This window comes from Oculina patagonica, chromosome 12 (assembly GCF_052425735.1).
Source record: "Oculina patagonica isolate OP01 chromosome 12, crgOcupat, whole genome shotgun sequence".
Classification (NCBI taxonomy): Eukaryota; Metazoa; Cnidaria; class Anthozoa; order Scleractinia; family Oculinidae; genus Oculina; species Oculina patagonica.
Window position 1 is genome coordinate 10,935,560 of NC_135769.1, and position 16,822 is coordinate 10,952,381.

The following is a 16,822-nucleotide window of genomic DNA, read 5'->3' on the forward strand; positions in this document are numbered from 1 at the left end:
GTTGGGAGGTAGGAGTAATACACCTATCAATGTCAAGCCCCAGGGTGGGGGGGGGGGCAGACCCCCTTGGCACCTAATAAATGTCAAATTTCACATATCTCCTCTTAAATTGCTAACCCAGCAGACCATTTTAGATGTCAATTTCCCTACCTGGAAGAGCTTCACGATGTCAAATTCCCATAGGTTAAAAGAGCTTAAGAGGCTCCGACGGAGAATATGGAGAATCGTTGGACAGGCTGGGAAAATCGAAAATCTTGAAACTTTGCCCGAAGAACACCTTTGGGGAACTATGTTCGAAAATATTATTCTCATCTTCTGGGAATTTTTGGTTTTCGAGAAATTAAGAAAAAACGAAAATAACGGTTTTTAGCTCATTAAATATGCAAAAAATATACGTAAAAATGGCAAAGTTCTCGATATTCCTATAAGAGCAATTTTCAATGCTTTGAATCGAAATAAACGTAGAATAATAGCTTTATCTTTCTTCTTTCAAGCAACAGGCACTTTTAATTTTTTCTAGCTATCTTAAGATTTTCATCGCCTTTTAAAATATTGCTCTATCAAGCACTTCGGGAAACGGCAAAAGTTGAGAAACTTTAGAGGCCGAAAAAGCACCTTGATATGTCCGATAGCGAGTCAAACTAAACACTGTGCAAAAGCTCGATGTCTCTACTATTATAATATCAAATAAAAAATCTGGGTACTCGAGATTCACACCGATAAGAAACGCAAGTTCACAACGTACTCGTGTCTAATTTGCATAATGCTATTTTATAAAGACGTCCTCCGTTGACTGTTCTGGTCTGTTTTATTTCCATTTGCAGGCTACGATTTTCAAGAAATACACATCATAGCGTGTTTTTTATTCTGTTCTTTATCAATCTTGGTTTGCGCTAACATTCTGTTAACATTTACCGAATATAAATTTACAAATTAGATTGAGAGTAGTCGCCATTACGTGACCCGCGTCACGCTATTAATATATTTTTATTAACAATTCAACAAAAGTATAAACTAACTTCTTTATGCTTTAAAACTTCCACTATTTAGAGCATGGTATTACTATTAGTTTAAGGCACTTAGTCGCAAACGTCCGTTTTCTTACTAAAAAAGGGAAGGCTTGCGGTATGTTGATATTTACAATCCTTGCTTAAGATAATATCAAGTTCAAGTTTCCGGCAAGTTTGACCTTTAAGTTTTACTCAAAGCTAAGATTTCATGTTATTGCCGTTAACTTGAGGAGAGTTTTGAAGTTTTGTATCCTGTATAAAACAGCCACAAAAATTATTCATTCCGTGAAAATGGAAAAACTGCTTGGAAAAATATCAAAGCGTACAATCTCCAATCTAACTTGACATACATTTGCATGCATCGGCTAGCTGAGATCCTTTAAACCTTCGTATCACTCAGTCCGTACGGATGAGGCTTTTGCAAATCAAGGCCAAAACAAGTGCTGATAACACTAATGGAGACCTTGATAATTCTAATTATGGCAAAAACCGAATTAATAATTGCTTTTATATGAAAGTGAAGTGAATTCATGGTTCACTGATTCGCTTCTTCAATTCGACCGATGAAAATTTAAAAACTTGTGAAACAGAAAGAAACGGACAACAAAAAGAAGCTACCAAAAATTGCGAAGGAGCTGTTCCACGAAAACCTTAAGGAAGAAAGCATCCAGCAGCCGGAAGACGAGAAGGACACAAATGTTGAAATTGTTTGCCGTTAATTTGTTTACGTGTATAAGAGCCTACAGTTAATTAATTCTGGGAATCGGCGTAACCTACTGATTAAGGACATGTTTCACGGGGCAATTTTCCTTAAAACTTGTAACGCAGCGATGATGACTAAAATCATTGCAATTTGACGAAGGAGAGTCACACGTCCGCAATTTTTATTTGCAACTTGCAACGCCGGCAGCCGCTAGAAATTACCATTCTGCGAACGAAGTGACACGTGAGCTCGAGCGAAGGACGAGCGATCTCCCTCTGATTGGCTCATTTTAATAAAATTACGTTGGAATGTCACATGCACATGTCTCGCAATCTTTTCTTGTATTCAGTTAATTCTGGACATCAATGCAACCTACAGATTATTCACTAACCTGTTAGAAGATTAGTGAATAATCTGTATGTTGCGTCGATTCCCAGAATTATAATTTACTCTAGGCTCTTAGCGAATGAGAAGTCAGTGACTACAATAACTAATTATCCAAAGCGACTATATATATGTCACGGATTTTACCAGATTTTTGAACAGCCCGAAATTAAAATTTGTGTCGCAGGAAACCTAAAAATAATAGTCCATTTTATATATAAGAGCATTGAAGCTGTTAAGCTGTTTACGCGCATCTTTGGCTGCGGATGGCTCGGATGAAAACGTACGGATTGCAACTTAAACTTGCTGGAACAAGCATGCCCGTTTCTTTAAACACAAACCAAGATTTCTTGCTATCTATTCCTCGGTCACCCCGGGTAAAGGAGGACTTGTGACCCGCAACTTCAGTTGGTACAGAACATTTTGTCTTCCCAGTTCGCCAGCGAATACCGAGCGTATTTCTGTGCTTTGGGCAAATCGTCATGTATTCTTGGCATTCTTGCCCTACGAAAATCCCTAGATGTATCGGATAGGTCAGCTTGTATCATTTCACAGTTTAGTTATACAGTAGTGTGATTCCAAGAAAAAAATATTCATTTAACCTTACCTGCACGGGTAAGCAACAATTTTTTTTTCGTTATCAATGCTGTCCGTATTGGTCAAGATGTTACAATACTTTAAATGTGCTTTGACATCACGGTCACAGTCTTTTAAATTTACATATTGAACAACTTCTGGATTGTGTGGGCTTGGGCCACAAGCCCCACCAACAAGAGAGGCAAAACTGCAAAGGGACATTATAGTTTTGAATTTTAGCCGAGAAAGTTCTTGCTTTCGTGTTAAATGTCCTGTCGCTGTGTACGTGTTCGGTCTCTCAAAGGAAAGTTTAATTTAATTTTGTGATCTGACGGAATGAATGGATTTTGCACGATCAAAGACTTTTTTTTATAGTTATTGTAAAACAAGATAGGAAACTTTTGGCATTTTATTCCATACATGACAACTGAACGGAAGAACGGCGATATATGTACATGACAGTTTTAATATTTGTGTACATTTATGTACACTAAAAAGTAAACTTCCAAGTTAATTAATAATTCCTTACTACATGCATGCGTTCTATTTTTGACTTAAGTAACGTGAGTAAATAAAATATTTATATCATTCCCAATTTCAGGTAAGTGAATGAAATGATCTAACTGTTTACTTCTTAAATTTTGAAGTGCCAGAATCTAAACAAACTAATAATCTTTCCTCCGATCTTTGACAAAAAATTTCAGAACATGCACGTGACACAGGTCACGCAATGAGGAACTCAGTCGATAATTTTTACTCTTTTCTTCTTTCTGAACCTCTATATAACCTAAGTATAGGCATAAGACGAAAACAAAATAAAAGCGAGTTTAAACTTGCTTTATTTTGTGCAAATCATTTCTTCCAAATGGAAATAAAGCGAAGCAGATCTCTTAGCTGGGGACGTCTTTCAAAATAAGAATATGCAAATTACGCACGAATACGTCGTGAACTTTCGTTTCTTATCGGTGTGAATCTCGAGTACCCAGATTTTTTATTTGATATTATAATAGTAGAGACATCGAGCTTTTGCACAGGGTTTAGTTTAACTCGCTATCGGACATATCAAGGTGCTTTTTCGGCCTCTAAAGTTTCTCAATTTTTGCCGTTTCCCGAAGTGCTTGATAGAGCAATATTTTAAAAGGCGATGAAAATCTTAAGATAGCTAGAAAAAATTAAAAGTGCCTGTTGCTTGAAAGAAGAAAGATAAAGCTATTATTCTACGTTTATTTCGATTCAAAGCATTGAAAATTGCTCTTATAGGAATATCGAGAACTTTGCCATTTTTACGCATATTTTTTGCATATTTAATGAGCTAAAAACCGTTATTTTCGTTTTTTCTTAATTTCTCGAAAACCATAAATTCCCAGAAGTTGAGAATAATATTTTCGAACATAGTTCCCCAAAGGTGTTCTTCGGGCAAAGTTTCAAGATTTTCGATTTTCCCAGCCTGTCCAACGATTCTCCATATTTTCCGTCGGAGCCTCTTAACATTGATAGGTGCATAAAAGGTGCTTGAATCGGAATTCCCAAGGTAGCAAACCCTGGAGAAAAAAACATTCCGCAACAGTAACTGTTCTCGATATAACTAAGTGTCACCATTTTTGTACCCCCTTTTGGGCGTTACATGGTCTTGTAACCTCAAAATTGGCAAAAGGCAAAACGTTAAACTGACAAATCATAGCCTTGCTTTGAATAAGGTTGTCAATTAAATAAACACCTTAGGAAAAAAAAAAACATTGCTTCGTCTTAAACGCAAGAAAGGAATTAACGAGACAAAGTTTTATATGATAAATCACGAGAGAAAAGCGTTGCTTCAGTTTACAAATTGAGTAGTCAAATTTTGGCCGGACACACACACGTACACACGGACACACATACAAAATATAATATAGAATATAATATGTACCAGAAAGTAAAAAAGAAAAGAAGCTGAAATTACACGCGTAATCTATTACCTTAAATAAAAATTATAAATGAACTGAACAATGAAGAATATCAGAAAAATAATAGTAAGGCGTTGCAGAAACAGTGATATTATCTTAATGTGAAGAAAAAGGAAAAGTGAATGTGTCGCTGTTTTGCAGTGCTTTTAGTTTGGTTCAACTTGGAACGTATTAAGTTGTCATTAATGGGGTATCGGATAGCGCGGTGAACACATAAACATTTGTCTTGGTGTTCTAAAATTTCAAATTTAGGACTAGAAGTTTTCTCATGTTTTCACAGGTTTTGGTGTTATTTATGTTGTTTATCCTGGCATTTGCGACAACTTTCTACTTGCTGATTGATGAGCATGTAAGTATTAGGTATTTAGGTTTCATGTTGGTGTTGTTTAATCATAATTGTAGCTACCAAGCTTATGGAGTGACATCTAGACAGATAGTCATGAACTGTCCTACTAATTCTATCGCTGGTTACATCTGACGTCCGAAAAAATCTTCAAATCTCAACTGTCAATCCTGCAAAGCTTATCTTTTCACATATTCTTGACATAAAAAACATTAATTTTCAGGCAATTCCCAAGTTTGATATTGATTCAGTGCTTCGTTGTGGCCCGGGGGGTGTACTCCCTATAATGGCCTATACGGGGAGGCTCCGCCCGAAAGGAGTACCTTTTTCAGGCTTAAGGTATATGAAAGGGTAGGGATTTTACAAGTTTTGGTATACGAAAGGGTATGGAAATCTGTCATTTAGGTATTTAAAAGGGCCTTTACTTAAAATATTTCGAACAGACGCAATTTACGGCTGTATTATTTTAATGTATTAAGCGCGTGAAAATGACAAGAAAACGTCCTGTTCTAAGTCTATGCCATGTCTTTTAGGTATATGAAAGGGGTACCCTTTTTCAGTGAAAGGTATACGAAAGGGGTACAATTTCTGTCAAAATGGTATATAAAAGGGTAAGGGGTTAGAGCTCGGGGCGGAGCCTTCCCGTATAAAACTTTTTTGAGTGCCCCCCCCGGGCGTTGTGGAAATACATCATTTTTAATTTTATGCGGATTTCTCGGATGAACGTTTTGCTTAGTTGTCACGAAAAACGGATATTTTTGACATTTTTAAACTTGCAAAACTGATAATTATTTAGAAATGAAAATTGAACGATGTTCGTTTTAGAATCTACTTTATTTTGTGTTCAATTTTTATGCCACCATAGTGGTGCCCCAAAGAAGGATATAACACCGAGTACTTAACACCGTTACTTTCTCGAAACTATTTTCACAATAACTTGGTTGAAACAAACACTACAAAGCTATAAATTGGACATAATTTTCTTTCTGCCTGCTCTAGTATAGTTTTCTAATACTGTTCAAGTAGCTAAACAATCTCTGTTTGATACAAACAAGGAGTTACTACAAAAGCCTTTATTATTATTTTCAGGACATGTTTAGCTCGCTACCTCACTGGTTAGTTACAATATTCGTGATGACGCTGGGAGAAATGAACTACACAGATCACTTCATGCCGTGGGAGATGTTTCCATTCTCCAATCTTGCCAACGCACTTTTTGTCATTTTTGTCTTTGCGATGCCGATTATCTTGATGAACATGCTGGTGAGGCTTTGACGATTCCTCCTCTTCTTATTAGAGCAAGAAAGAGCCCACGTAACTTCCGCTTCCTCCTCCCCTCCCTCCCCCGACCACCCCTGGATCCATTGCGTAAAAGTCAAGAGATCCTTATTTCTTTACGGTTTACAGATAAATAAGACCTATAAGGTTTGAGAAAGTATAATACTAAATTTTTCCCACCACTCTGAGTCATATAGAACTAAAACTGGAAGTAAAACCTTTTCTTATCATTAAGGTTACAACTACCATAATACGTATTATAAAACGCCCTTTCCGTGAATGCCGTGCCTCTAAATGCCCATATAATAATCGTTTCCTTCAGAGATTTCGCTTGCCTGACAATTTGGGGAAGACTGTTCGAACTATGTGTGACTGTTTCCTTTAATAGTGGTTTTATCTTGCATTAGATTGATAGCTAGTTTTCTACACACAAAGTTAGATTCGCAATATTTGTTGCTCTTCTAACCTCCTGCTGTCTTACTACCATTCAATGCCTTACAAACTGGTTTTCCTGTTTTCACTTTTTATGAAGTAAGGAATCTTTTCATCATTCAAAACAGGTTGGTCTTGCTGTGGGTGACATCGACAACATTCAGAGAAGTGCCCGGATGGACAGATATGTCGCACAGGTAACTCAGAGAGATGATCAAAATCGAACTGAGGTTTATCCCTTAATAATAATAATAATAATAATAACTTTATTTAACGAGGGTAAAAACACTTTACAGTTAAAAACTGAGAAACTAGTGGCCCTCATTATATTATACAATTAAAATGACTAAAAACAAAGTACTAAAATAGAGTTTAACTTAAGAAATAGAAAAATGGTCGAGACCTACGTATGATTCCTTAAGGTGATTTACATAATTATTTTTAAAAAGCTTAACATTCTGACTAGATCTAATGTTAATAGGGAGCTTATTCCACTCTTTCACTGCCGTGACTGCAAAAGTCCTTCCTCCCTCGGTTTCACGCGAGTATTTCGGGCATCTCAGGGTTATGCTTCCATGCCTCGACTGTCTCGTAGAAATATCACTAACCCTTGTCAGTGTATTGGACAAATACTCGGGGCATTGGCCATTAAGGCATTTAAACACTAAGCATAACTTGATTACATTGATTTCGTCATAAAAAGGTAGCCATTTCAATTTCTTAAAAAGCTTAATTGTCCTCTCCTCTTTTGTTCTTACTCCGAGAACTACTCTTGCGGCTCTCTGTTCTCATCCGAGAACTACTCTTCCCTCCCCTCCCCTTTTTAACTGAAAGTAAAAAGTCTGAAGGGCCCAATTTTCACCACCATTCCTCCACCTTTATAAGTACTAGAAACGGCCAATCGTCACTCACAACCCCTCCCACTCCCCTGCCTTCTTTTGAAGGCCTCTTGATCCGCTACTGGTTGTTAAATTACATAAACGTTTTAATCATGAATGGAGTCTACTTTATTTTTGTCTACACAAATACAGATTGAAATGCTGTTCCACACGGAGCAACAGCTTCCTCGATGGCTCCGAAGACACGTCCAGTTTGAGGAGCACGTCGAATATCCGAACAAAAAGGCGCCGCTAAAGACACGGGTAATAATATCATTTTTTCAGGGAATCAATATTGATGAAATGAGGTTGGGCGGCCTCGTGGTTAATGCGCTGGACTTATGCTGGGGGTAACCCTGTGACGGACTAGCATCCCATCCAGGGGGGAGTATGAATACTCCTAATCGCTTAATGTTACAGAAACTGGGATAGACTCCGGCGATATGGACCACTTGGCTTGACAAAAACTTTACCTATCGCCACATTTTGCTCATCTAACATTACCAATTACAGTCAACTCTCACTATAACGGACACCTTCGGGACGACAATTTGGTGTCCGCAATAGAGAAAAGCCGTAGTAACGGGAGTTTTTTTCAGTATTTTTTGTTCACCGGGACTTAAAGTCTTGTAATAACGGGGTGTCCCAATAGCGAGGTTTCCGCAAGGCGGGAGTTGACTCTAACGGTTTTCGTGTCAAATTTGTTATTTAAGCTGTATGATGCCATCTGCGGCTTTGTTCATCCGGTTGATGATGATGTAGGAGATGGAAGGCAAGATGTTCAGTCACCAGAAAATATCGAGGTCAAAACAAAACTTGAAGAACAGGAATTAAAGTAAGATGCTTTTATTGGTTAGTCGATACGTAATACAGTTATAAGCAACAGGCAGCGTGGCCTAGTGGTTTAGGGCGCTGGATTTGACACCTGAAGGTGCCTGGTTCGAATCCTTTTCCCTGCCATGGCTAGATTTGTTCTCAGTAGTCTCGAGTTCATTTTCTCGGCCACCACCAGTTGCAATTCGTAACAAGTTTCTGCTCTATAGTAAATGGTTTGAGCCCAGGAGTATCAGTAGTTTGTATAAAAAGTAGTTCTTAGAGGAAAAGAACGAACTGTTGTTGGTAAGCGGAAGTCATCTCCAGAGTCAAGTAACTCTGAAGTCGACTCTGAAGATGACTTCCGCTTAAGTTGTCGAAACGTCAGTCATCAAAAACAGTTCTTTTCAGAACTACTTCTATCCAGACGATCACACTATACGAACTACCAGGTTTCTGTTCTATGAATTTATTTTTTTAAAATTTCTAATTAATTTTATTAATCTTATTTCTTATTAACCACACTATACGAACTACCAGGTTTCCTGTTCTATGAATTTATTTTTTTAAATTTATTTTTTTTAACATGCCGGAGATGATGAACTAACATAACAGGAGTTTTTGAAAAGAGTACGTCACGAAGAAGCATCTTAAAAAAATAGCCTAAATTTTTCAAGTTCTTCGTCCAATACTTTATCTTCCTCAGTCTTCCTCAAACCCTGATTATGTTTGGTTATTACCCCTTTAAAACACGCTTGAGATTTTTTAGTTGAAAATACTTCAGAGCAGCAATAGATTTAAGGGTGACAACAAATACGATTTCGGCAGGCAACGGTGAAAACTGGCAAACACTCACATCGATATTTGCTTTCGACTTGTAACACTTTATATTAACATTCAAAACGGTACATAATATCATATAGTGAAGCCTCAAAGTACAACATACAAGCATAGAGTCCTGCTTCATTACCAATTTGCATAGGGTCACTAAGAAAAAAAAAATCTTCGCTTTCACTGCCATAGACCTGTACTGATTTTGATCAGATCCCAGGTGGACACCTCTCAGTCCCCAACGAATTAACGTGTCCTTCTAAGGCAGGAGTTGATAGCATGCGTATATTCGCCCAACAGTATTTTAGCTTGCGTTAACATTGTCAAACAATGGGCATGGTTTTAGACGCCATGCATATAATTGTTCCTACTGTTTCGCTTTTTTTTTCCTTTTTTTACAGAATAAATGAGATCTACAACATGTTACGAAAGCAATCCGAAATATTGGAAAACATGTCCCAGAATTCCAAACGAGAAAATGAAGAAAATGAAGAGCAAGGGAAAAGAGCTTCAGAAAAGAAATTGTTTTCTCTGATGGCATTTTAGCACTTCTTTTGCTCAATTAGGCGTTTCTAAGTCTAGTCGGCTGCTCGTTTAAAATAAAGTTTAATAATAAAACGGAGCATTCACACTTTATGAAATATCAGACAACACACTGCGCGATACTACTGTAGAAAAGTAAAAATATTTGGCGTGTTTTTTTTATCGAGGAAAATAATTTTATAGAGTTATGGTGAATGGCCACGACACGTGCAAAAGAGAAATTAATAATATGACACTCAGTATCCAAGCTTAAAAATAGTTTGAAAATAGAAAGTAAATAATATGAAAGGTGTTAATTAAAAAACTAGGTTCAAACCCCAATAAATCAACAATTTCCTTCTATTTTATTCTTAAGTTAAGTTGCTCGTTCAATGCAGTGTACTCGTTATTTTTGTCAATAATAAATTGCCCATTGTGAATTTTCAAGTTGTACTTTGTTGGTTATTTTTGTTAGTGTAAGCAGGAGCCCATCATGGGCTCCTGGTGTAAGCTGTTTTTGTAATATTAATACTGTAGTCTTATAATATAACAGCATGATAGTATTGTAATGATATTGTAAATAAATTCGATAGTGGTCGTTATCGAATTTAAAGCTTTGAAAAATGTATCGATATTATACTTTTTTTTCTTCAAGGACTTTTTTTGGGCTCATTATGCACAACCTTAGTGACACCGAGTTATATATTTAGGATAATTTTTGTAAGTTGGTTAGCAGAAGAATATGACAAAGAACGAATAGTATGACATTTTCTTTTTGCTAGAATGGATACTCCTAAATCAGAAATAAATCTGGATATTGTGCTACCCTAACAAACAAATGAAAGCTCATGGCTAGCAAACCAGAATGGAACTTATTGCAAGCAAACTACCCGGGGGGGTACCCTTATCCTTTTATATACCATTTTGCCAGAAATTGTACCCCTTCCGTATACCTTTTAATCAAAAAAGGTACCCCTTTCATATACCTGAAAGTCATGGTTTAGACTTAAAACACGACGTTTTCTTGTCATTTTCAAGTAGCGCTTAATAAATTGAAATAATACAGCCATAAATTGCATCTGTTCGAAATATTTTAATAAAAGGCCCGTTCAAAAACCTAAATGACAGTTTTGCATACCCTTTCGGATACCTTAACTTGTGAAATCCCTACCCTTTTATATACCCGAAGCACGAAAAAGGTACCCCTTTCAGGCGGAGCCTCCCCGTATAGGCCATTATAAGGAATCCCCCCGGGGGGGGGGGGAGCAAACCGGAGTGGAGCTAACCACAAGCACACTAGAGTGCTTGGGTTCCAGTCTCCTAGCAGATTTCTGATTTTGGAGTCCATTCAAGTCACGACCATTATCTAATTGTAAAACTTGGTCCCCTTCGTTCGCACGACAAGAGAAACTGGCCGTGCCGTGGTTTGTTTTTTCAGCGAGACAAAGTCTGGCAAAAATACCCACAACGAAACTTTCTAAACTTTTTTAACATCGGAGTCGCCCTTGTAAACTGGATCCGCCATCTTAGATCTCAAAATATTTTAACAACGTCAAAGATCCGTGCAAATTTAAAATATCATAACAATACTAGGATTGTAAAATAATAAAATATTAGAAGAAATTAACAAAAGTTGGTTACAACTTAGAGAAGCAATGTCGCGAAGATTTCGCAGATTTTTGGTCTAAACTGTTCCGAGATTAGTGGTAGGCAACTTTACCCATGAACAACGTTATCTTTGAACATCTGGGGGAAGATATAACCTTAATTTGAGGATAGAAATGAAGCTTCGGCTATAAATATCGATTTTTTTTAAAAACGACGCGCGGAAACAACTTGAAAACGTTAGTCTCACGTTTTCAAGTTGCATTCAATTTCCATCCTAGCTATCCGCAGCCAAACACGCTTGTAAACTTGAGTTTCAGTGCTCTAATATAGCAATTGTTAATAAAACTGGACCATTATTTTTAAGTTTCCTACGACACAAATATACATTTTGGCTGTTCAGAAATCTGTTAAAATCGTGAGGCATAGCCCATTTAAAGATAAGTCTAAAAACTGCAACGTTCCTTTTAGCAGCCAAAAAGAAAAGTCGCGAAGTTGAGGCGTTATTACGCAAACTCTCACACTCCCACAAGTATGAATAATAAAAACTCAAAAATTTCCGTTTAAGCCCTTTCTATTAATAAGCATTACGGTTTATTGCGGTTGCTTAGTGCTGTCTACGCTTAGTTAGAGCCGAAGAATAAGCGGGCACAGCACTCGGTGACCACTTAAGTTTCTGTCTTCCGTTCACACGACGAAGATACGAAAATTGCTACCCGACGGGAACAGTTGGGACACAGAAGGGCTTTAATTTGTTATGACGTTTCTTCAAATTCCACCTGCTTCAGTATATTGAGATCGTTTCGTTTAATTTATGCGACATTTAGATCGAAACTGAAATTAATACACCCTGAGGCGAAATGGCAAAAGGTTTCGAAAACATGTTGATCAAGCTTAGCCTCTTCCAAACCCAGCTCTTAAAGTGAGACCACCGGGTTTTTACTTTAATTAGAGATTAAACAAGTGCAAGAAATGCAATTAATGTTTGTCAAACTTCCGTGGTGAAGGCACGTATAAGTTGTATTTTGGATTATGACAAATTGAATAAATTCGACACCCCCGCGAGAATTGGTTCATTCATGGAGCGCCCGTCAATCATAATATAATCGTATTATATCACTGAGCGTTAGGTGACAAAGTCCAGCCTTTTAACACCTTATATAGAATAGGCGTATTGGCAACACGCGAGTATTAACATACTGTTTGTCGCACAGCAAAGATCAGTTGTACCAGAAACTGGGCGCTGTCTTGAGACGCTTGAAACGTTTGCCGAAAAAGCCACCATGAATCCAGCAATATACCTTGTCGCTTTCCTTGCTTTTTGCGCACTGCCAAGTGGTGAGTATAAACCTTATCATCTTTTTTCAGATTTTTAGATTATGTTCGTATTTAAAGCTTAATATCTTTTTAACTGCAAACGTTCAAAGAACATACAATGGCGTATACTGAATTCGATGCGTAGATGCGTTTGAAACGTGTCCTTCGAAAAAATGCCTTCTAACCCTCTGTTAAAACGCCTCGCTTTTGATTTAAAGCATTGATCTAAACACTGCTATCAGTAGCTGTCCGCAATCAGGTCGTTTTGACTCTAAATTGCGCTTTCAGTAACTACAGAATCTAACTTCTGCCCACAGAACTAGCGCAGTGGCGCCCTTATGTAAAGCTTGCTCAATATGCACAGTTAACCTGATATTTAATGAGAAAATACTTCCACGAGAAGCTTCGTGTTACCTCTTTCACTTTTATTTAATCCTTTGATTTTCGATTTTATATATGTCACTAAAAATCTGCTTTGAAGTACAATTAATTTGTCGTTTAAAGCTCAACGGATAAAGATCAGCAAGTGTCATTTTAGCAATAACTTTAAATAAGAACTTAGCTTGTATAATATTGCTTGCTCAGCTGCTACAGTTCCATTGTCGATTTCAAACGAAATAGAAAAAAAGAAAGCTTGCAGTTCTCGGTAAACTAGAACATTCCAGCAAGCATCCACCATGCGGCCTTTGTCGCTTTTGATATCATGGAAGCCCAAACACTCGACTTGCATGCTTTAAGGGAATAACTGATCTTTAAGGCGACGGCAGGGTCGATATAGCGGCTGGTTAATGGGCCACATCGGGGACGTGAAGGACTTTTCACACGGTAAATCACGTCAACAATGGAATTAAGCGATGTTGGCTTCAATATTCGAGAAAAGAACAATTAATTCAAATGCCACTTTGATTTAAGCAGGGCGGGAGTGCATCTTGACCCATCTTAATCAGCTACGCAAAAATAATTTCTATTTGATTGTTTCGTTGTTGTTTATTTATTTGTTTTCTTCATGCATTTTACAACAATTTGACGATTTGTAGCAAACGTTCTTCAAACTATTTCACAGCTTGCAGAAACGAGTTACAAGTTATGCTTGACTTAGTTTGTCCTCGTGTTTGAGCAGCTTCACTAAATATGACTCATCGGGGAAAAAAACTCACAATTCTTTAAGGTCGACAGTCAACAATCAATACCCAGCTAAAATCAAGGCCTTTAATTACTTTTCTGCCATCTTGATTGAAAAATAAATCGCAAGTTATGTGATCGATATGTTGCGTGGCTGAGTTGTTTTTATGCAAATTTTAAAAATTTAATACTGGGCAGCTCCTGTGTGAATCGCTTCAGGCTAAATCTAGAGACGTCGCAGTAAGTGTTTTGGCGCCATTCCTTCAACGGATATGTGAGTATAGCAGCACAGCGGTTTAATTCAAGAAAACAAACCTAGTAAGAACCCGCTGGCCTAAAGTTTCGTAGCTTTTTATAGTTTTTTTTTTTTTTTTATGTTGTAACGCGGATTAGAACGTATGGATAAATCCACTATCCATTGAAGGGGCTTTGTCAGGGATTTTACCAGATTTTTAAACAGCCAAAAGTTATATTTGTGTTGCAGGAAACCTAAAATTATAGTCCATTTTGTACTAAAAATTGCATGCTACATTAGAACACTGAAACTGTCAACGAGCGTCTTTGGCTGGGGATGCCTCGGATCGAAACGGATTGCAACTTGAAAAATTAAGGCTTAACCAGTTCAAGTTGTTTTCGCGAGTCTTTAAAAAAATCGATATTAATAGCCGTAGCTTGATTTCTATCCACATATCAAGGTTAAATCTTCCTTTAGATGTTCAAAACTAATATTTTTTATGGGTTAGGTTGTCTACCACAAATTTCAAAACAGTTTAGACCAAAAATCTGGGAAATCCCCCTGACGTAGCTCCTTTAACACCAAATGACAATGGTTGCTTCCTCCTTGTGTCTTGGCTTGTGATACTGGCAATGTGGGCGGAAGGGATAAAAAAGATAAAATAATTGTTGTTATTGAGGGGGTTAAAGTATTAGTGGAGAGAGGGGTGTTAAAAAGTGAGACGCATAATATCGCATTTAGATTATGGGTAAAAAAAAGATCAGTTCTTTTTAAATAATTGTAGTTGTAAAATTCATTAACTATTCATGAGGGTGCAAAGCAATCCAGCACAGTATTCAGATCACATGTACACAACTGTAAACCCCAATAGAAATCAAACAATAGAATTAACTTTTGATACAAACTCCTGCTCAGCTAATTAGTATTCATTAACTTTTGATACAGATCTCTGCCGAATCGCATAAGAATACTTAACGTCCCATCTGTATCTCCCGCTCATATTTTATCTACTACTTATTAAGGGGGTTAAAGTATTAGTGGACAGAGGGGGGCTAAAAAGTGAGAGTCTTGTATTCCATTAACATTATGGGTCAGATGTATGTGTTTACTTACATACCTGATGTCAATTTCCTTCTTCTTTCAGCTCTTGGGTTAACCTGTTACGAGTGTACGGCGAATGAAACTACTGGAGAACTTTGTCACAACATGGCCAATTATACTATGAAGAACTGCAGTGGTGCTAACGCAATGTGTGCAATAACAAAAATAATGACTGTCGGGGTTCCATTATCGGCCTATCTTCTGGATTGCTTTGAAGTACGTACAAACAGTTCGCATGTGAATTGTAGTGATTAGCAGTAAACTCAATTGTGTGTAACACTCGCACTGGACTTATTCTGTATCGTTGCCTAATTCTAACATAACATACCAAAACGTTACCCATTGAAATTTATTTACTTGAGCTTTTTTTAAGAATGTGCGGTTTTAACTTTCCATACGTCAATTTCAGTATGTAATTTTTGTGCTTGGTTTCGAATGAGATGTTCGCGCTCGTGGTCATTATTGTATGGTTCAGTACAATAGTTGATACATAAGTGTTGTAATAATTGTTTTCCTTTGTTTTTAGACACCCATAACTTGTTCCGGATACAACACGTCCCTATGCCAAAACGTGGAAACAGAAGCGGGTAACAAAAACCGTACTATTTCTGCTTGCATGACCACTTGTTGCGAAACGGACAAATGCAATGTAGTGCCAGTAGAGCCAACGACTACTATGGCTATGTCCTCGACGACTGTGGCTGCCACTGGAACTACTACCATGGCTCCGACCACCACGGATGCTGCTGACGTGTTCCGCCCGCAGCTCATGGGTTTGCTCTTCATCGTCCTCTCAGCTGTTTACTTTGGCGTCCAGTGATTTTCGGCCAACAACACTAGACCTCAAGGCAGCAGCTCTGTTAGCTTGCTGCAAATTGTGAAACACCTCTTTGTATTTGTGTTAAAGTTAGGCATCGCTTTTCAATATCTGAAAGAAATTCTCTGTGACTGTGAAGGCTTACATTCATGCCCACAGAATTTTTTTCTTTTTCGCACTTTTAAAAGCTTATATTAGAAAATACGTAGATTAGTCAGGGGAGACTGTGTCCGGCTTCAGCCAAATTCTCGACTCAACAAATAGCTGAGACTGGGTTTTTTAGGTAGGAATGTTTTTACACCAGCGACAAGCTTTCAGAGTGCTGGAAGTATTTGTAGCAAATGTACATTCTGAAGAAAAAACTATTCAGGCTTTTTGTATTAGAGTTTGTAGGCATTTGCTTTGAAGACCGTTTTGTTGTATTTTAGGCTTAAGAAGATCTAGGATTCTTAGAGAACAAAACTGTGGTCAATTGTATTAGTCAAAAAAATAAAACACTTTTTGCATTTAATTGTTAAAAAAGACTTAATTGTACTTGCTGAACCGTGCATTTCTTTCATGTTGGCTTCAAGAACTGGGTTGTATACAATGAAAATTAAACGAAATTCGTTTTATTTTTTTAAACTATTTGAAAACACGCCGATGCTGTTAGGAGATTTTGGATGACAATGTACGATCTGCTTGCTGCGGAAAATTATAAAATAAGACAGGGAATCTACAACCGTGGGCTTGAATTTTGGAATTTAAAACTTGCAGCTAGCACCGAGAAATGTTGTAAATAACAGCATGGATACGCTTTTCAGTAGTAATAAAACATTCTTTATTGAGTACTAATGCCTAGAACGCGTAAAATTCAGGGACAAAAGCCTCTTGTTGTAAAAGAGAAGCCAACTCAAGTCACGGATTGCCGGC

The 16,822-nt window shown here is 37.4% G+C and overlaps 1 protein-coding gene and 1 pseudogene across 2 annotated transcripts in view; both read left to right on the forward strand.

Moving 5' to 3' along the window:
- LOC144633240 (transient receptor potential cation channel subfamily A member 1-like) overlaps positions 1–10,138 on the forward strand; it is a 33,461-nt pseudogene extending 23,323 nt beyond the window's left edge. The window contains exons 25-30 of the transcript XR_013567015.1: positions 4,897–4,965; positions 6,049–6,222; positions 6,798–6,866; positions 7,701–7,811; positions 8,261–8,382; positions 9,593–10,138. The product of XR_013567015.1 is annotated as a transient receptor potential cation channel subfamily A member 1-like (transcript). The remainder of the gene's footprint in view (positions 1–4,896; positions 4,966–6,048; positions 6,223–6,797; positions 6,867–7,700; positions 7,812–8,260; positions 8,383–9,592) is intronic.
- A 2,357-nt stretch (positions 10,139–12,495) lies between these two features.
- On the forward strand, positions 12,496–16,421 carry LOC144631538 (uncharacterized). Its single transcript, XM_078489982.1, has 3 exons — positions 12,496–12,656; positions 15,137–15,309; positions 15,620–16,421. The coding sequence occupies exons 1-3, from the start codon at positions 12,602–12,604 to the stop codon at positions 15,911–15,913; spliced, it is 522 nt and encodes a 173-aa protein (XP_078346108.1). The 5' UTR covers positions 12,496–12,601; the 3' UTR covers positions 15,914–16,421.
- Positions 16,422–16,822: the final 401 nt, after the last annotated feature.

What these genes read in the sequence shown, in the direction of transcription:
- LOC144631538 (XM_078489982.1), top strand. Translation starts at nt 12,602, where the DNA reads ATGAATCCAGCAATATACCTTGTCGCTTTCCTTGCTTTTTGCGCACTG. An exon ending in TTTTTGCGCACTGCCAAGTG is followed by an intron (nt 12,657 to 15,136) that starts GTGAGTATAAAC and finishes TTCTTCTTTCAG; the next exon opens with CTCTTGGGTTAACCTGTTAC. An exon ending in ATCTTCTGGATTGCTTTGAA is followed by an intron (nt 15,310 to 15,619) that starts GTACGTACAAAC and finishes CTTTGTTTTTAG; the next exon opens with ACACCCATAACTTGTTCCGG.